The sequence below is a fragment of the Branchiostoma lanceolatum genome, chromosome 19 (genome assembly GCF_035083965.1).
Source record: "Branchiostoma lanceolatum isolate klBraLanc5 chromosome 19, klBraLanc5.hap2, whole genome shotgun sequence".
Taxonomy (NCBI): domain Eukaryota; kingdom Metazoa; phylum Chordata; class Leptocardii; order Amphioxiformes; family Branchiostomatidae; genus Branchiostoma; species Branchiostoma lanceolatum.
Genome location: NC_089740.1, coordinates 3,494,770 through 3,515,808, shown reverse-complemented (window position 1 = coordinate 3,515,808; position 21,039 = coordinate 3,494,770). Strand labels below are relative to the sequence as shown.

The 21,039-nt window shown below is 40.0% G+C and overlaps 2 protein-coding genes across 2 annotated transcripts; both read right to left on the bottom strand.

Annotated features, from left to right (window-relative positions):
* Nucleotides 1-126: 126 nt before the first annotated feature.
* LOC136425851 (probable glutamate receptor) lies at nucleotides 127-2,898 on the bottom strand. Its single transcript, XM_066414787.1, has 5 exons — nucleotides 2,889-2,898; nucleotides 2,707-2,757; nucleotides 2,005-2,063; nucleotides 1,157-1,348; nucleotides 127-210 (listed from the first exon to the last, which is right to left on the bottom strand). Exons 1-5 carry the CDS (start codon nucleotides 2,896-2,898, stop codon nucleotides 166-168), a joined length of 357 nt encoding a protein of 118 aa, XP_066270884.1. The 3' UTR covers nucleotides 127-165.
* A 10,153-nt stretch (nucleotides 2,899-13,051) lies between these two features.
* LOC136425850 (NLR family CARD domain-containing protein 4-like) lies at nucleotides 13,052-20,211 on the bottom strand. The gene is made up of 7 exons (XM_066414786.1): nucleotides 20,207-20,211; nucleotides 19,426-19,610; nucleotides 18,315-18,425; nucleotides 17,472-17,745; nucleotides 17,169-17,179; nucleotides 13,631-16,493; nucleotides 13,052-13,246 (listed from the first exon to the last, which is right to left on the bottom strand). The coding sequence occupies exons 1-7, from the start codon at nucleotides 20,209-20,211 to the stop codon at nucleotides 13,177-13,179; spliced, it is 3,519 nt and encodes a 1,172-aa protein (XP_066270883.1). The 3' UTR covers nucleotides 13,052-13,176.
* Between the last annotated feature and the right edge of the window lie 828 nt (nucleotides 20,212-21,039).

The window sequence follows — 21,039 nt, the reverse complement described above, 5'->3', positions numbered from 1 at the left end:
TCTCTCGCAGGGAACTGATTGTCAGTGGTGCGAGTGTCAGGTTGGCTCGCTGTAGTAATAATAGAGATCAGAAATTTTGACACAAACACCCCTGCAATAAGAGAACTAGCCGCTTGAGGGCCCAGTCACGTGCAGGTAAAGCTTGGTGAAGTCAACCACCTTCTCTCACAGGGAACTGATTGTTAGCGGTGCGAGCGTCAGGTTGGCCCGCTGTAGTAATGATAGAGAACAGAAATTTTGACACAAACACCCCTGCAATAAGAAAACTAGCCGCTAGGGGGACCATGTTTTGATTTCCTCCTATCATGATCTGACGTCTAGTTAGACACAATATTACTGTTCTACTATGTTATCGTTACTTCCAATTATTATCTAATCATTATTTTTGTTGTTTATTGCATGGCTATATTTTCTAGTGTTCATTCCTGTATTATTTGTCATTTTTTTTCTTCACAATATAATTCTATTCTATGTAAGGGACTGAACCCCCAGGAATCTTTGAAAAGCGCCACTAGTCGAAAGTTAGTCCCGGTAAGATAAATACACTGAAACTAAACAGAAAGTTAATTATGCAACTTCTTTCCGAGCCCAAGAGCTATTAACTATACCCAAATTCATGACCGTACCATAGCTTGTCCAGAACACGAGAAATCAAAATATGAACTTCTCCTGCAGTGCTAAGGTCGCACATCAGGAGGCTCATAATTGACCTTGACCTTCGCCTTGCAAAGACCTACCCACATACTAAATATTATCACAATCCATCCACCGAGTCTTAAGTTATGTTGACCTAAAATGTCCGGAAACACAAACCCACAGACAGACCGAAAACAATACCTCTTTTTCTCATTAAGGTAACAAACAAGACAACATCACAGAAAAAAAAATGTTACATATTCTTTTTGCTTGTTTTCTTCTGGGAGGGGAGGTTGGACTTTCGTTTCAACTAGATATTTGTTCATTTACCATTTATAAGTTTTGGTGTCTTATCAACTATTATATTTTCTGCAATGTACAAGTGGCGGCGAGAAAATGTATTCAACTTGAGTCCGCCGTCACTTTGTCTTCGTCCTTTGTCAATTTCTTTGTATCATTTGATGTTTCTTGAAATAAAAAAGAACAACAACAAATAAACAAGTACCCCGGCAATACTCACCCCATGCACCACCTCTCCCACCATGCCGTTCCACACTCCCCTGTGGTCGGGAACTCCATATTTGCCATCAGGAGATTCGTAGATCTCATATTCGAACTTGAGGATTCGGGCAAGACTGCTCAAAACATCCTTCAGATATCCTTCATACACAAGCCCACTGGTTTTGTTAGTCAGTACCAGGAATGGGTGGGCCTGGAATGAAAAAGAGAATTCAAACCATATCTGAAAATAATTTCATCAGGTTGGTAGAACATAGGATATAGGAGATTCTTTGTCCACAACCAGGTAATCTCACCTGCTGACGTTTCGGTGTCTGTCAGACACCTTCTTCAAAGCGCCACCTACATCGACTACTTATAGCGGCGAGAAGCAGTACTCCATTCAGAAGCTCCGAAGAAAGTGTCTGACAGACACCGAAACGTCAGCAGGTGACAGAGATTACCTGGTTATAGACAAAGAAAATCCTATATCAAACCATATCTGTTTTTAATAAATCTCTGCTGAATATCGATCTGATCCATGATTTTGTAATTATACCAAACTGTCTTAAGCGTCAAAACAAAAGTGTACTGCGATTATGTTCTTGATTGCGCATGCGCTGTCACGTCAGCCTTTTCGAATATTATTATCATGATAGACATTGTGCGAAGTAGGGGCCAAAGTGAAGATATACGCGACCGAAAATGAAAATGAAAAATAAATTTTTTGCAAGAATCAAGATACGACAGAATGTTCTCGCAATGCTTACGCAGCATTGGAATGCTCAATACTTTTCCATAAACTGTATATCGTCCAAGAGCTTTAGCATAGGTTATATCATGGTTCGACAACGTATTGTAACAACGTACCGGTGTCTTGGTTACAGCCCGCAAAACCTGTCCTTTGATAAACTTGATGCTTTCGTCATCTGCGTTGAAAAATGTGAAATATTTACGCAATAATAAAATTATCAGAGAAACATGATCATTTATAAGCGTATCGTTTCCTTTATTGTTCAACGGTGGGGCGGGGGTACTCAGTAAATGTAAGATGGTAAGATATTTGATATGAAAGAGGAATCCTCAGTATTTTTAACGACACAATAAAATATGATATTTTTTGGTGTGAGTCTGTCAAAATAATATTTTCATATTGATGTTTCGTTTGTTTTTCTTAGTGGCTTGATTTAGCTAGAGCTCACTGGAATTCAGACCACGTATAAAAAGGGGCTCTCTCTTTGAAATAGACAGGAGGAACGGCTGTGATAATCTTAATCAAAATTGTCTTACTGAAGGCTCTAAATGCAATACTGTAAATGCAGAAATGTTCGCGGTGGTTTTATGTTCGTGGTTTCCGCGGCGACCGTTTCACCGCGAGCTTAAAACTACTGCAAACATTTTTTGTTCAATGCTGTAGCAGTATGTGACTATAGTGCTGCCACGAACTTAAAACCACTTCGACAACTCCATTTTCACCTCACCACGCAAACTTAAATGCATTTAAAGTAGCCAAAACTTTGCTGTATACATGATTTTGACGTGCTTGAAAAGTTTCTTGATATCAAAACTAACCGTAGTCGATAGTTGCATCGCCATCTGTGTCAACTGATGTTGAAGAGTGACCTTCAACAAAAGAAATATCAATTATTCATCTGTATCATAGCTTATGGCAGTCAATTGTTCATAATAGGTATTACTGGGTCCCTGTGGGAGGGTCGACTGTTCTTTACAGCAGCAATTTATGTGTCACTAACCGGTCACCATTTATTTACAATAATGGATCTTCATGCATTGAGGATAAAACATGCATAGTGTATCTTAAAAAAGTGAGAAAACGGACACACACATGGACACACATACATACGCACACGTACACACACACACACACACACACACACACACACACACATACACAGACAGACAGACACACAAACACTCACACAAACACACTCTTTTTCTGTCTGTGATGGTTTATTGGTTCGCACAAAAACGTACACGGACACACGCACGCACACGGACCTACACACAAATACACATACACATACACAATATACCTACACACATAGACACAGAAATACCAGACTATAAACGCCACTTATCGTGAATTTAGAATCACGTTTTACTACAGAGTATACCAAATACCTCACCTCCTTGCTCACTTGACCTGCTGATCCGTATGGGCAGCCGCGTTGTTGCTGTAATGATATTTCAATTTCAGTATTGAAGATTTATTTTCGTCGCCATTAAGTTACCTTGTTTCTGGATTTGTTTTTAAGGTAATATAGAGAGTAGTCATATAGTATGTTTTGTCAGTATTTCTTGCTGTTCAATTCGGGTTAAACATTAAAGATAATGTCAAAAGACGGAAGCTTGTGTTCACCCATTTTACTCTTGATTGCCACACCGTGTGCTAATTTTTATTTCTGTTCCCTAACCATATACTTACATGTGTACATCCGTGAATAGTTTCATCAGGTTGGCGAATGACTGAATAGCAATGTTGCTTTATTCACAACCAAGTATTGTACAAGACGCGACGTTTAGACGACTGTCTGTCAACTTCATCAGGGCAATACTGACTGGTTCACAGTGCATTGAAGCTAGGTGTTACTGCCTACAATGTAGTCCCAAATGTAAAGTATTGTTAGATTAATAGATACTGTTAGGCAACAATGGTAAGATTATACGGTTCCAAATGTAAAGTAGTGTTACATTTAATAGATACTGTTAAGCAAGAAACGGTGCTTATATACTAACATACATATGACAAGCAAACGTTGAAAGAAGGCAGTATCGAAATACAGGAATCACACCGATGACAAAAAATATTGCAATATTTTTGTGCACAGGAACAGTTTTAGAAGTTATTTTGAACAAATGTATATGTTAATGTAGAATGTGAACATGTATAATGTATATGTTAATGTATAATGTTAACAAAACAATGCAAACAATGGGCGAGAAATGAAAAGTTAGAAAAGAGATACAAAAGTTGAGGAGTGTTTTGTGAAGGGTATCATAATAAATTCTAAACTCGAACGGTTGTGCAGAATGCTTTATTAGACCACTCACTTGGCAATGACGACACTTGTCCTCCAATAAAAACAAGGACGATGCACACGGTGGCAGCGGTGACTGGAGTCATTTTGCGAAATCTGGGAAGAGAATCAGTCCTTACTGTTAGTTTGTGTAGTCTTTATACCCTTCAATAGGTTGAAAGCACAATAATAGAAATGCTTTTTTATTATTGCAAAAGGCAAAGACAAGAGGCGTGCACAGACGCAGCGGTGCCGTGCTCAAGCTTATAGCTAATATTCTAGCGGCACCACGAACAACAAAAAAGAAATCAGGCGTTACTGGTAGTTTTTCTACCCTAAATAGGTTGAAAAATCAATGATAGAATTTTGTTTTGGCTGTTGCGAAACTCAAAGACAGGACGCATACACAGTGGTGCCATGCTCAAGCTTAGGATTTACGTTAGCGGCACTACTAACAAAATACAGTCAATGACATCACAGGAGCAGGGTCATTTTGAATACGTACAACAGAGATAATGTGAACAAAACAATAATGCTGACAATCGGCGAGTAATGAAAAGTTAGAAAATAAATAGAAAAGCTTGATTAGAGAAATACAATAATGATTATCGTTCACGTATTATCATCAAATTTAGGAAACCAGGACCAAAACACATAGTAGTGGTTGACGAGATGTACCTTGCCCGTGAAAAGCTGAGTGTTCTGAAGTCTATGTACTTGCCAAGTGAACCAGATTGTCTATACGTAAGTAATCTGACGATATTGGATGAATTAAGATGGTATTATCCATTTGTTGGTCATGTGATGCTTTTCTGCTGTCACGCAATGTACCCCCAAATAATTACCATAGGACGTAATAAAAGAAATACCTGCAGGACAAGTGCTCCCTTTTTCTACCACTTTAATTGTATAATTAAAAATAAATCTCTAATAAAGACCGTAGTTGCAACGTAAACTTTGTTCGTGTTTTATCCCCAATCGTGGACCAAGTTGCAGTTCAGGCTTTTGGCCTAGTGGGGTTAACGTGAGCTATACTAGCTAGATGCGTGAATAGTTTCGTCTTGTTGGTAAATCCCAGGGATTTAAGACCCTTTGTACACAACAACCAACAAAAGGAACGTAGTAGAAGGACCGTTGAAAGATTGGCAGATTTGATTTGATTTGATTGCTTTATTTGGCTGTACAAAAGTACAGCCTGGGCTACCTAACTAGCTAAAGGCTATTAAAAAGGGTTAGCCCTGGGAACAACATTCAAAACTCAATACAGACTTTCACAAAGCACATCAAAACACACATGAAGACGTACACAAAACGCAAGACTACAATACATAGAAGAAAAAAACTGATGATTGTTACAGGTTGTAAACAAGAACCTAGGGCCCAGGAAAAAAATGTTGTGCTTCCAGTAACGGTCGGTAAAACATTCGGGTCGGTAGGTAGGAATTCTCTTTTTTTTTTAAATTTGCAGATTTTGACAAATACATTTGAGGAATGTAAATTTTAGCACTGAAATGCATCAGGCAGTGCATATTTCAACGTCGTATTGTAATCATACAAAAATACATTTTACAAGCACAACTGTACCAATAAACTGAAAAAAGAAGTATCGTGTTCACTAAATATTCTTACACAAACTGTTCGAAGCCATCATATGTTAACAGAATGTGAAATACAGAGAGTCTGTTTTAAATTTAATCACTCAGGTTTCAGACCGAAAATTTGATGCCCTTGCCAGCGACCGAACAAGAAACGGCTCGGATCGGCAGGTTTTTGTCTGTGTCGGTCGAATAACCGAAAATAAAGCATTTATTTCCCAGGCCTTAATTACCACCAAAAGCTGTATTGGTTTGAGTGGCAACAGCGTCCTGTGGCTCTAGTATAATTGAAAATCGTTGGTTTCTACGACTTTAAAGCCCGGTTAGCATTTTACAGTCAATCATACCACTCATACTATAACGTTAAAAATGAACAGAAAAATACACGAAAAGAGATCGTCCTACCTTGAGTCTACAACGATTGTAATCGTCCCTTCCCACTGCTCATCTTGTGCTTCTGCAAGCTGCAATAAGGGATCCAGCAAAAAAGCTTGTTCAGTAATACTTTAATGCAATCAAGCTTTCATCCCTCATGTACATTTGGGCCACTCTGTGATTAAAGTTGGCATGCCTTAAAACAAGATTACTGTCGGTGCGGGGATAATTGTATGTGATTACTATTTTGATCTACTTAGCAACTAGCCTGGGTACAAGACCACCGCGCTACAGTTGGTAATCCTTCGGCCTGGGAAGAAAATTTGCCCCGCCAACACAATTAGTACACGGCCCCTAATTATCCTTCGCGCGATAGATATTACAGATCGGGTACAAAGAGAGACCGGGTGCCGGGTGCCAACTCTATATCGCGTATGGGCACAATGGGGTTTCGTCCCGTGCGAAGGGTCTGGTATCCTGGCTATTTTGCCACGAATGTGTTTCCTAAGAATAATCTAGAAAGTAGCAGACTTTGATATGTCACTATTAGGGCCTAATAGTGGATTGTGCTCCCCATGGGACAATGGGGTTTCGTCTAGTGCGAAGGGTCTGGTATCCAGGCTATCTCCCCACAAATGTGTTTCTTAAGCATAATCTAGGAAGTAGCAGACTTTCATATGTCATTATTAAGGCTTAATATTGGATTAGAGGAGATAAATGATGCAAATTTACCTTGAACTGCAGATCTTAGAAATCTTCAACCATCTGGTGTGTCTGCAAGTGTCGCCAAAGAAGCTGGTTATTCAAAGAAAAGTTGATTATGTTGAAACTTCTCACAATGTTTGCATAGCTTTTTTCTAGAGGTCGTATTGTAAATCTTGATTTCAACATGTTAGTCATTTCATGTCGTTTAACGTTGTTATTTGAATAAGATTATAACTATTAACCATGGAAATTGCATTCAGAAAAATGCGTCTTCGACAAAATATATTCTCGTAGCAAGATTTGAAACAGCAACGCAATGACTCTGTAGAGGACCCGTAGAGATATTGGTTCGTAAATAAAAAGGTATGATATCTCCATAATGCTTTGTTTTATGAAAGACAATAGAAACATCTTCAAGTACAGAATGTGATAACTGCAGTCTCAAAGTTATACCTCAATCGTGGCTCCATCTAATGACAACTCACATAGCGTTCTAAATCGAGATGACTATACTTATGGGGTCTATGTGACTTGTACGTGTACAACACTAATTATCGTCTTTAATTTGTCATCTAGGTAGGTATCATTACATACCAATGCTCATACAACTGAAGATAAAGATATATTATTCACGAACGTTAAAATAAAGAAACAAACTTTCACATTACAGAGATCATGACATTTGATATCGCTGTTGTCAGTATGAGTTTAGACTGAACTAAACAAATAGGAAAATTTGTCTGCATATTTGTCCTCTAGGTAGGTATTATATCATACAGCAATGCTCACAGAACTGAAGATAAAGATATATTTTCCACGGACGTGAAATAAAATTCACATTACAGAGATCATGACCTTCAATATCCATATTGTCAGTTTGAGTTTAGACTAAACTAGACAAATATTTGTCCGCATTTATTTGTCCGCATATATGTCCTTTGAGGACAGAGCCCTGAATTTGTAAGTAGCCTTAATAGGATATAAAGTGGCCATAATGTCGTTAAAGATGATTCTTATCGTTAAGCACTTCGCGAAGGACGTGACCAGACATTCAAAATATCAATTCTTTCGCAATCGAAGCCTTCAGACTAGCAGTTGAACTTGAGCATCACTGTTACTAAGTTTTGCTTTATTATGAATACTATATGATTTGGTAAATCGAATTGACCAAATGAGTGGCGTCGTGTGACGAAACGGCTAGAACATTCGGCCGTCGTACAAGGAAACCGGAGTTCGATCCCGAGTCGCCCCCAGACATGTCTGGACATGCGTCCGGACGTTTTGCCCTTGGGAAAACAAATTCCCTCACTTCACTCAGGTGCAAATGAGTACCTAGCTTCGGTTAGGGACGTCCCTCGGATAGGACATTAAATGGAGGTCCCGTGTTTTGGGAGAGCCACACCCCGCGCACGTTATTGAACCCGCCACACCTTTCGAAAAAGAGTAGGGGCATGCCCCGGTGTGCGATGGTCCAAACCTTACAGTCTGGCCTGGGTTGACATCTTGAAAAGGTGATAGTGTGGTAAATCTGAATTAATAAATAAATGAGGTTAATTATCGACTTTGCCATCTAGATACGTATTTTTCCCTACTGTTTATTTCGCGAAACGTGAAAATAAAAGACTAACTTTTACATCACTGAGACTACGACTTGCATCTTCACGGTCGTCAGCATAAATGTAGACACAGAGGACGTCTTTAACTAAATAAACAAGGACATTTGTCATCATGTATATCATTTAAGGGCAGAGGTTTACATTTGTAAGTAGCCCTAATACGATATACACTGCCCATAATATCATTATAAATGATTCGTATTGTTTAACACTTGGCAAGGGACGTGTCCATGCATGCAAAGTTAGCAAATTATTTCCTTTAGCGTCCAAATTAGGACTTGAACTTGACCGTAACCGGAAGGAAAGGTTGTGTAATTTCCCAGATGGATTATTGTTTGGGTTAAGTTTCCTGAAAAATATGTTCTGTGTCGATATTCTGTCGAGAATCTTTTAAATTAGCACTCGGACTTGATGGTAACCTGGAGAATAAGATTATCTAATTTCCAATTTGGATTATTATTTGGGTTATGTTTCCGGCAAAACATGTTCTGTGTCGATAGTCTATCGAAAGTCTCACAAATTAGTTCTCGGACTTGATCGTAACGGGAATAAGATTATCTAATTCTACAGACGAATTATTGTGTAGATCAAGTTATTCCAAATGACCCATATAAGTATGTGATGGTTGATCGATAAAATATAAAACGATCATGTGTATTAAACAATGTTACGTGTATACAGCCAATAGCAACTACCTGCCAAAATGTCGGTAGACTTTTATCATAGCAATAATGACATGTCCGAACAAAGGTTCGGTTTTATTCTATAATCTTCAATAATTTGAGACCACCTTTGAAGGTCCTAATACTCACATAGGAAGGCTCTAAGTTAGATTAACATGAAAGATAAAATGAAGTCTTAATCTTATCTTACATTAAGTCTTATCTTTCCTTAGGTCTTACTTATCTACATGTCACATTCTGCATGTTTTGTGCAAGCACTAATATGAAGGCATTCATGTGGTCACAAAAAACAACGTGTACTTGGTATGTCATCTCGGAGATACAAGGCTTTTTTTCATTCTGACCACACCAACCTTTTGCTGTATAATGCATGTAATGTATGTATTGTATACATGTGTTCTTGAACCTCACATATGAAATACTTCGTAAATGTGAGCATAGTTGTGTGTCAAACAACCATGTCCAAAACAGTTGTGACACATATTCAAAATGGTGTCTCACTACAAACAAACGTGGCAAGTGGGTAAACGCCATTGGTGTGAAAAATCCAATGTCCTCCCAAGCTACTGAACCGCAATAGTTTCACGCCCAGTTAACATCCACCACATTGTCATTTATAGCCATTCTACCGAATACAAAGAACTTAAAAGAGATAGAAAGGTCCAAGTGTCTTACCTTAAGAACTGCAAGCTCTGTCTCACTCATTCAATGATGACCTTGCGTGATACTAAATAATTTCTTGGACCTTCTGAAGACTATATCTGATACCAGGGGAATGGCAGTAGCGAAGGCTGTCTTTATCTCTCGTGGTAACCCATTATACACCAGGCGTTGCCATAACACCGACAATTACCTATTGAACTGTGTAAGTGGTGTGAAAAATTGCGGTAGGTGTGTCCAGATGGACAAGGAATCTCATGTTCTGTATAGGTAAATAACATTCGAAACTGTTTTCATGACAAAGAATAGAGAATGTGGAGTGACTGTATTTATGTGATGGAATCTTTAAATAATATCGGTCAGTGGTTACTTATTATGAATTCTCCTGGGTCCATTTGGACATCAGGCGTTGCCATAAAACTGACAATTACCTATTGAACTGTGTAAGTAGTGTGGAAAATTGCGTTTGGTGTGTGTGTATGAGCAAGGAATCTCGTGCTCTTTATTGGTGAATAACATTGGGCATTATTTTCATGACAAAGAACTGTGACTGTATTTATCTGATGGAATGTTTAAGTAAAATATCGGGCGTTGGTTACTTATTATGAATCCTCCTGGGTCAAGTCGGACACTGTTTACATCATTAATCAAAATGGTGGAGCTTGTTGGCAATATCGATTGTGTCTTGAAGTGAATGAAATAGCCATTTTGGATTTTAAAAGAGCACTCATGCAAAGGCGTTCATATTCCGAAACATATTCGAATATTTTTATTTAGAAAGTCAGTACGGCATGAATAATTTATGCACAAATCGTGTTTTGACCATGTGTAGTTAAGCCACTGATTGGTCTATCAATAATGCATGTGCTAAGTGCAATTTGCTTCTACAATGGTAAATGGCTATATCGTAAGTGGTTCCACCACCTGTGGCGCCTAGAAGGCAATCATGTTATCAAAAAGACAAAAAAAAACTTGGCAACATATTTTCTGTCTTTTTTAATTTGTTAGATCAACGAATTTCTCCGATGCCATTCGCCGATAAAATGTGGACTGAGTTCTTGGAAACTTAGTACTTAGATTTAGATCCTCCCATGTCTAATGGCACATCGGGCAGCAAGCTTTCTCCATTCAGTACGGTTTGGGGCCATGATTTCTGCTCCTTTTAGAGTAATCCCCAGTTGGTCCTTCTGTAGTATCTGTAGCAATGTAAGTTTTGGTCTTCCCCGTTTCCTTTTTTCTCGTTGTAAGGTTGCCAGTGCAGCGCTGTTTTGGCATGTCGTTCCACGGGCATTCTGAGCACATGCCCCGTGTACTTAAATTCTTGGAAAGCGTATAAGAAATTGGATTATCTTCCCGGTAAACACTTTTTGTGTATTGGGCAGGATGCATCTTCGTTTTTATAGCCCTCGTGCCACACAGTCGTACAGGCACTAGAGCAGGGTACTAGTCTACTGGTAGTGGCGTGTGTTCAGCTTTCATACTACATATTTTTCAAAAGTGATATGCGCTAAGCAGAGAAAGCAGTGTGTAAAGTCGAAACGAAGAAAAAGCTTTATATGTTGTGGAAAATGAGTTGAAGTGAACATATTTGTAGCGCCATTTGATACGTCGTACGATTTATCAGTTTATAATATATATATGGGCATGTTTTCTTGAATGACCACGAAATTATCGTATGTCCATCAAAAAGAAAGACAAAATGCCCAGCTGGTAATGTAGAAAGCAACATGTTTTTATCTTCCTTTGAATTTGTAAGTAGAAAAGTCCATATGTATGCATGGTTATGTTTTATCAGAAGTGATACACTATGGCAAAACTGAAAATAATCTTCAACATTGTATTCAACCACTACCATCTCACCACAACCTAAACCTTGAAACTATTTTCCATCGTACCTATTGCTTGAATTATTTAGATTGTCACAGTAGATGCTTATGACTGTAGGGATTGTTTGGCCCAAGGAATCGATTGGGTATTGTCATGCATTTCCAGACGTTCGATGTAGATTAATGCTATGGTTGCATATGTACTTTTTATGTGTTTCACTAGATGGCCGTGCTGTGCTTACCTATTCGGCAACATGAATATATGTTGGCTCAATGAACAACGTTATGGCAAAATCTTCACAAGCTATACTGAAAAAAAACCATCAGTATAGTAGAGAAACTGGAATGCTGAAGATGAGGAAACTTCGTATTTCGTCACATGAAATGTTGTGATGCACTAGAGATAGCTGGAATAGCCTATCCCAAATTATTTAAGCCCCCATTCCACTAGATTGCGATCGCACTGCGATCTCGCTGCGACCAGGATTAGAATTGTGTAAGCCTTGACTTCATAATTGGAATATCATGCAAAATGTAAAAGGACGGGGGTAAGTCAGAAAAAAAAAACGTCTTTAGTATCATTGCAGGTCTATTGTTCTATGAAATGAGTTTAAATTTTGCACGAAGGTAAAGGCACATCTCTTCCTGAGACTGAAATATCTCAATTTGTTATCTAAATTTTTATGAGCAGCTGATTCAGACCTGACCCACTTACAATCACTGTAAGAATCTGAAACCCCACTTGATTTATGATATATATGTATCTACAACTTACATGCCAATTTTCATTTCTTAATTAACTATTTAACTTTTACAGTTGCTAGGATGGAGTACGGTGTGATGATGGAGCCAGTCGAATTCATTGCCGAATACGTGATGTGTTGATTGAAGATTTTTGTAGATTACTTTCCCATTAACTAAAGAGAAACAAAACTTATTAATACAGATATTACGTGTTTAACAACTAGTGTTTTGTCTCTTACATAATGAGAATGCAGTCTATAAGAACCTTAAACGACACAACGCATATCCAGTTCCTTGATGATGATGATTCACTGTGTTCTGCGGCTCGGAATTCAACTAATACATCACTCCGTTCGAGCAACGAAAAAGAATGATTGAAGCTAAGAAATGACAATAAGCATGTAGCTCATAGAGATATGCATTTTGATACATGTGAAGTTTCAGTCTCCTACAATAATTGCAAGCGGGTAAGAGAATTTCCCATTTTACTACTAATTGAACCTCCCTTGTACTGCTGTTTGCCTAAAGTTCAAGGGTGTGGTCAACTCAAAAAAACACAGTCACTCATTAAAATCTGAACAGCAAATTTAGATAGTTGAGTCTCAAGAAGACATGTGCCTTTACATTTCTGCCAATTTCAACTCATTTCATACACAAAGGATGTTCCTGCTAAAGGCGTTTCTTTCTGACTTACCCTCGAAGTTCTACATCGATATCAATCTTTATAAAAATTTCATAACTAGTTATAAAACATGACAAATGCTGAGACAATGTACAGAACAGGTCGGGATGTTGGCAACTCAGGGGTTGTACAGCACCAGGCAGCTGGCTGTGGTGTCCGCTCCTTCAGGAACTCGAAACCAAGAGTAGCTGTATATAGCAAAAGAGAAACAGAGACCCCTACTTAGTCAAATCACAGACATATGGTCACACCTTGGCACGCTTAAGTTTGGTTTAGCTTGACTAAATCGCGCTCCTAGCGGTCGGCCCGATAGTTACCACCCCCTGGTGGAGAGGGTCATTAACCCCAGCCAGCGAGAGATTGTGTAAACACAGGCTAAGTTTGGTGCATGTCTAATTAGGATTTACATGAACAAGTGCGTGCAGGTATTTTATTGATAGTGTAAACAGTATTACTGCAAAAGAACACATTTAATCATTTATATCATGATTCAATCGAATACTTAATACTTTCTTAGAGTGCCTTTGATGACAAATTACATCATGTCTACAGGATAAAAAAAAAAAACTCACCACAGCCTCTCCAGCGTAGGGTGCTCCTCAGCAGCCTGGAGCACAGCCCGGAACCCTACAAACTCCATGGATATGTTCCGCAGGTTCAGCCACTCCAGGGCAGGGAGTCTGGGTAGAGCCTCGGCCAGAGCCATGGCAGCGGTGTCAGGCAGTTCTGCAAGTGTGCCCATGTTAAGCCTGGTCAGTGCTGGAAGTGCGCTGATGAGCTGTACGACCCTTCCGAGTCCGGCTCCTGTTACACTACTCCATCCGATGTCCAGCTCATTTAGTGTGGTGTTGAAGTGCGGGGCTGTGGCCAGACTCTTGTCACCAGGTGGTTCTTGTTCCGTGTCCAAGCTTCGAAGCTTGCAAAGTGTTTGCGCCAGTGAGACAATCCCTGAGTCTCCTATCTCATTGCAACTCACAACCAACACCTGTAATTGTATCAGGTGAGGTAGAGCTTTGAGCAGGAATGATATGCCCTTGTCACTGATACCTGTCTCTCTGAGAACCAACACCTTCATGTCTGTTAGGTGGTGGAGGATAGCAGCCAGGCATTCTAGCCCGAGGTCTCCTATGTCATTTCCACTAATGTCCAGTTGGATGAGTCTGGTTAAGTGACACAATACAGGGACCAGTTTGCGCATGCCTGTGCGGCTGATGAGGATCTCTGCCAGGCGAAATACCTGCATGGCAGTGAAGATGGGAACGACAGTGATGAGTGATTCCAGCCCAGTGTCACCAATCTCATTTTCGCTTATATCCAGTTCTTTCAGTGCCACTAGTTCGCGCATGGAGGGAGCCAGGGATGACATGCCCACAGCTGTCATACCTACAGACCTAAGACGGAGTACAGCCAGGTGTGGAACCTTGGACAGCCCAACCTGTAATACGTCCATCCCTGCATCACCAAGGTCAGGGTTTCCTGAAAAATCCAACTCCTCTAACAGAGACATTTGGCTGAAACTCTGCACAAGTGGCCGGAGTGATGATGGTGTTAGTTTTGTGTCTGACAGGTCCAATGCCCACAGACAAGGAACATTCTTCAGAACTGAGACCAGCTTGGTTGTCTGATAAGGTGAGTCAAACGTTCCTAATAGTTTCAAGTCCAATCTAAGTCCAGGGAGTGAAGTTGTAAAACACTGCTGTAGGTACTGAACTGTGTCTCTGCTGTCAGTGCTTTCATGGATCGTAAGTATGAGCCTGTCTGGCAGGTTTGCTGAATGAAGATTTTGCATGTAATACTTAAAGGATGTGGCTTCTCTACTGTTAATGGAGCTGTCCAGCATAATGGTTGGCAGGGCTTGACTGATGCTCTGAAGCACTTCCGGTTCTTGTCTCTCACTAAGGATGTAAAGGCACAGGTATGCAAACCTTTCATAAGTTTGTAAGCTCATTTGCATGTCCCGATCCTTTGGTCCATTTGAGTTTTCAAAGTGTTCTGGTTGCAAGTGTGTGAACTCTCTGCTGCTGAGCTTCCTGAGTTCTTCCATCACCGTTTGTGCTGCCCTTGAGTCACAGCCAGACGTGAACTGAAGTAGGTTACTGAGTTCAAGTGCCTTGCTTATGGAGGTGAGCTGCAGCAGCTGTTCAATGTCCTGGCTCAAGAGAGCATGAGCAGCATATCGTCCGGCCAGGAACTCTTGCATGGTCTTGTGGGAAAAGTTCAGCTGTTTCTTAGGATTCAGTCTTGAGGAAGAAAGCTGCAATGAGACCACACCCAACTTTAACAGTAACTCAGAATTAGCCTTCTCTCTCTCTACTTCTGCAAGATCAAGCAGGGACTCATTCCTCAGCAGTGCCTCTAGCGAAAGTTTTCCAAGCTGCAGTAATGACTCAGCAACCTCTGTGGGCAGCCTCTCTGCTGGCATGTTAACACCTTCTCGCTTACAGTGCTTTCTGACCAGACATGTCAGCAGGTTGTTGTACAACCGCGTCTTTGTTCCAGTAGTCACAATCTCTTGGTCCTCTTCCCAAAGCACACAGACCAATAGCAGGAAAATTGGGGTTTGGATTAGGTTACTTAATAGATCAAAATCATCTTCATAACCATCGTCGTCGTCTTCATCATCATCGTCATCATCGTAGTCGTTATCATCGTCATCGTCCGGGAAATATTGCCTGATGAACCTCTCTGCTAGCTCAAGATTTTTCGAGAAATATTTCCTCACAAATATCTGCGCATGTGTACGTGAGAATCCCATGATGTGCATGTGATAGTCTGGCCCTGTGTACTGCTGCACTCCTGCTGAGGGTCGGGAGGTGATCACAATCGTGCTGTTTGGGTACATTTTACCATCCAGAAGTTCTGGAATAGCCTGCTTGGGTGCCCTGGCCTCAGACTGCAGCTCATCATACCCATCTAGGAGGAAGAGCACACGGGAACTGTTTCTTTGTAGGATTGTTCTGATGGACTGTACATCAACTCCTTCAGTTGTTTTAGGAACACATTGGTCCCACACCATCTCCTCTATGGTCTCTCCCTCTCTCACCTCCCGAAGTCGGATCAACAGGACGATGTCGTGCCGTCTGCCCAGCTCTGTTTTCTGTGAGACGGCATCTAGGGCTTCTTTGGACAGAAACATTGTCTTTCCCCCTCCGGCCTCTCCCTCAATCAGAATGCACCTTGGTACTGTGGACAGTCCTGTGACATCTGGCTTGAATAAGTCGTCTAATGATTCCAGTTCTTTCCTTTGTTCTTCTCTCATGCACCCTGACTTTCTGTACTCTTTAGATGTTTTGGGCTGTCTTTCACTTGTTCGTATCAACTGCAACTGGGTGAAGATGTTACTTAGGTCAAGTTGGAAGTTGTCATTCCAGATCAGAGGCTTAAAGTGAGACAGTTTCAACTCATAGTACTTCTTCACAGACGTCTGGAACTCATCTGGAATAGAGAAACACTGTAGTAAGATTTCAAACTCCACATATTTTATTGAAGAAAATCTGACGAAGGCAACATGCAAGGACATCATTATGTAACAGAGGATGCATCTGTTTTAGAAGTTTGATCTACTGAAGGGAGTGCTGATAACGTAAACAGTAGGTCAACAAGCCCAGTGTCTTTGGGAAGTTTGGCCTGAAGGTCGTCTAAAAGGGTAACTTTACACTTTGTTAAATTTCAAACTTTACTGAATGTCACAAAAATCTACTGGCAGTACAATCTGAAATGAGCTTCCTATCATTTCTGATTTACTTTCTGAAATAGCCTCTAAACACACCTGTCAATGAAGAAGACAACTGAATTATGTGGACAAAACCCAAACATTACTGAAAAAGTGAGATCATTCGTCTTCCACTGTCTCGGAAAAAGAAGCCGAACCCAATAAATTAGAACTTCGTGTCAGTAGTTTAGACTAGCATAGTCATATGTTATATTGTTCATCATTGTTTGTCCGTCCTCTCCGTGTTACATGCACATATGTAATAACCTCACGGGCAGGAATTTGCAATAAAACTTTCATTATACAACATTTTTCTGAGCAACGAAAAAGCAAACTGTAAGACAAACAAATTTGGCTTTGATATTCTAGAATGGAGTCTCTTCAAATTTCTAACATACCAGGGGTTTTCCTAGAATTACAGATGGAGATTCTGGTTTCTGTCAAAATATTCAACTCGCTTCATTAGTGATTTGATTCTTCAAAATTCCTCAGGCTATCTTTAATGCTGCCAACTTTAAAGTGATGATAGAAGACTAAGAGAAAAAAAGAGTTGGCTAAGGGGATTTTTAGATTAGGAAGGTGCTGTCTAAGCAACTTTGAGTCAGCTGAATAAAAAATTACAGACTATGCTTTTGTAATGGAATGAAATGTACAACTTTGAATATTAGCTGCGGATTAGAATTTATCAACGAGGAGAGTACAAAAAAATAACATTACCAGGGAAGTTCTTCCTCAGACCATCTACAACACTCTGTAGCTTTGCCTTGATCAGAGCCTCCATCAGGGCCACTGTGGTGCCTCTTTCTCCGTTACGCTTGAGCCATTCCTCCAACAGGTCCATACAGCGAGACTTGTCATCTCGGTTTCTTCCATCGATGTTGTCGATGTCTGGCCGGTCAAATCCAAGATGGAAGGCCAGGTCCTTCCAGTCTGAGCTCACCTTTTCCTTGATGAAAAAGAAGTACTTACGAACACCTGTGAAACAACGTAGAAAATAAGTATTACTGGTCACTTAGGCCCTGTTTATTTTATTATTTGAATGATATCCTCTGGGAAATTGCCTTCATTATGAAAACTTTGCAATCGGGAAGATTGAACAAATCACTAAACACACTGAGTATGGTACACCGAAAAAAAATCATTTTTGTTCCTTCACATCTCCTTTTTTTGACTTTGAAATGGACTTCGGCATTCCACGATTAGTGTCCGTGTTCTCAAATATTTGTTTCGATTTGCTGAATGTATCATTTTGCAGCTGATTTACACAATTTACACACAGTATGGCCGAAAACATTTTTTTTCTGTTGGAAACAGACGAAAATTGGTGCGCGTGTGTATGCCATCCATAGGATTAAATCAACATGGCCTTACCATCAACATACATTGTAGGTGGATAAAAGGAATTTTTAGATCCTGCAAAGCTCCACTCATTTGCATATGTAGGTGATATTGCAAGCCCTTGTTACCCCCTCCTCACACACACACACACACACACACACTTGTTAACAGTTTGCCTTCATAATGCCATGTACAGAACCTCTCACCTCCCACTAATGACTCCTCTTTTCTAAAAGAAGCTGGTTTCTTCTTCACTGGAAAATGTTCTCCATCTTCCGAATTCCTCTTCAGCTGGCGGGTGGAGGGTTGGGGTGATCCTTTTTCAGAGGAATGGATTCAGGGTATCAGAATTAGTCACTTGTAACGTTAACATCGAAAAAACATCAAACGAGCAAGAAATTCATGACGAACATTTTATTGTATCTGTATGGCTGAACATTCAGAAATTGTTGGTTAGTAAAAATTGTTGGCCGAACATTGTGAGGGCTTAAAAGGCGGTAGACTCTACCAGCCTCTGCGGGTCGCTGGGAAAATAGTAGAAATTGGCCAAATAGAGTCAACTGTATGAAGGGGGTCGGCTATGGAGATAGGGTCCAATATTGCAACTGCGGATGGGAATGTTATCCTCCATGGCCAAAGTCCCCCGGCAAATGTTCTCTCTATAGCCGACGCGGTTAGTCTGGTAGAGACTAAAAAGGCGGTACCTTTGCTTCCACTTTGTTCCCTTAATTGATTGATGGTTTGAAACCTAGGCAAACACTTAAACCAGCGCAGCCATATTGTTTATTTACCGGGCGCGCCCTAGTCTGTCACGAATGGCGCCCAGACATGTTTACTCGTACGTGACAAGTACGTAGGGCTTGAAAACATTCATAAAGTCAGGCCAACAGAATAAACACGCATACTAATGACACACAAACAATTCAGGAGAGCCGTTAACTCGGAATAAAGAAAATAAAAAGTCCTAGGAGAGGTGTTGTGGGTGTTACTAGGTCATTGAGACATTAACCTTGGTCTGAAGACAGATCCAACGCTTTCGCGAAATGTACAAGTAGCATAGCGTACATGACTTATTTAACTTTAACTACAGCGTTAACGTTGAGGCATTGAACAACCCCATGGCATAGTAATCCAGATTCTTATCTTCGTTGCTTAGTGCTACGTGACAATAACTCATACATATTACAAAGTATTTGACTGCCAAATCCGAAGGTCACGTTCAAGGTGCTGAGTGCGTTCAAAACAGCAACAGAATTTACTGACTGACTAAATGTGTACTAGTCCTACGATCCTTGGATTATGTGGACTGTAACATACCTTTCCTTTCATTTTCAGCGATTTTTTCCGTCTGCTCAGCGTAGTCAAGTCTGCCGATTTTTCTCAACAGGTTGGACAGAAGGGTGAGATCTCCCGGTTTTATCTTCTGTTCTTTCTCCAGTTGGTTAAAGATCTGGTGAGCGTTGGCTTTCTGAACGAATCCCGCTGGTAAAATCTTTGCACCGCTGACATAATTGCGAAGATCTGTTAGCTCATTATCTAAAAGGTTCCGGGATATCTCCAGGTACAGATCCTGGCGAGGATTATCTGCAATTCGGAGAGCTTTAGCGCCAACACACTAGTATCGGCTGGCACCAAGACCAACCGATACTAGCGGAAAATCATAAACCCTCTGTACGTTCTGTACGTTACTTTATTCAGAGAGCAATTGTAAAACGGGGGGCCACATTTGGTTCTTGAAACCATCATGTCTTTCTTTTTTTTCTCAGTAACGGTATGCCAGCTAGGTGGATCAAGAGTTCAAAGGTAGAAGGTGGCAGTTCGTGTGGTCTTTCATTGCTCTGTTCCCTTTTTTGTTTTCCGTAACTGGTAACCCGCTTTATGTTAAGGCATAACACGCTAGGTTTGTACAGTTTAGTTCTACGAGCTGTGTAAGACCTGAGTATGTTTATTTCAGGAGCTCTGTACTCATTTTCACCTGTCGAGTAAAGAAATAGATGTAGATGGTAAAGTGTTTTTCCCAAGGGCGTATATTTAGGGTCTGGTTAGGATTCGAACCCAGAACATTCAGATTCTAAATCGACAACCCTAAACACCAAACCACATTGCCCTGTTTTTTACAATCTCTCATACGATTATGAAGAAAACCATATATCCATATTCATCACATTTGCGAAAAGTCGTCACTTGTTCTTAAAAAAAAAAGATTAACCCTCAAACCACCGTAGCTTTTTTACTGCTAATCTTACCGTATGGGGTCAAAACTGACCCCACAATGTTTTCTACAAATACAGCTTTTTGGTGACTCTTTTTGTCATTTGTATATATGTAAAGTTCCATTAATCTATAAGGCACAGTTTGACATGACAAGGTGTGAATAATTTCTGCTTATTATCATACTTTATGCAAAAAGAGGGAACATCGTCTTTTGCAACTAACGCTATTCAAACAAGTGGGCTAATTTGAGGCCTGCGCCAACACTAGATGTCATATAGCATTCGAATGGCTTACGCTAGAACAACCAAACCTGGTCACCTTTGACAAGATTTCGTTGGCAACAATTTGAAATAAATTAAATAACTAATTTATGTTTTCATGTTGCTATGGCAACCGGTTTCTGAGAGCCATATTTGGAAAAAGTCCCTAATGTTGGATTTAACAATGCGATTTTAGGGTTGTTTTATAAACTGCACTTATTTTCCTTATATCAATACCACCTAATGTAATTCACTTTAACTTTAATGAAGTAATATTCATAATTTATGCAAATTTTATTACGTCATCGGTCACAATCTAAGATGGCGGCGATATAATTAGATTAGCTATAACCGGCTACTTCAACCTCAAATTTCATCATTGCCATGTTCATTGAAACAGAGACAATCTTAATATAAACGTTTAGTCCATTGTTATTGTGCTTTTAGGTTATATAAT

What these genes read in the sequence shown, in the direction of transcription:
- LOC136425850 (XM_066414786.1), bottom strand. An exon ending in CGCTGAAAATGAAAGGAAAG is followed by an intron (nt 18,426 to 19,425) that starts GTATGTTACAGT and finishes CCTCTGAAAAAG; the next exon opens with GATCACCCCAACCCTCCACC. An exon ending in CCTACGCTGGAGAGGCTGTG is followed by an intron (nt 13,247 to 13,630) that starts GTGAGTTTTTTT and finishes TGCTATATACAG; the next exon opens with CTACTCTTGGTTTCGAGTTC.
- LOC136425851 (XM_066414787.1), bottom strand. An exon ending in GGGCTGTAACCAAGACACCG is followed by an intron (nt 1,349 to 2,004) that starts GTACGTTGTTAC and finishes TTTTCATTCCAG; the next exon opens with GCCCACCCATTCCTGGTACT. An exon ending in TGGGAGAGGTGGTGCATGGG is followed by an intron (nt 211 to 1,156) that starts GTGAGTATTGCC and finishes TCATTACTACAG; the next exon opens with CGGGCCAACCTGACGCTCGC.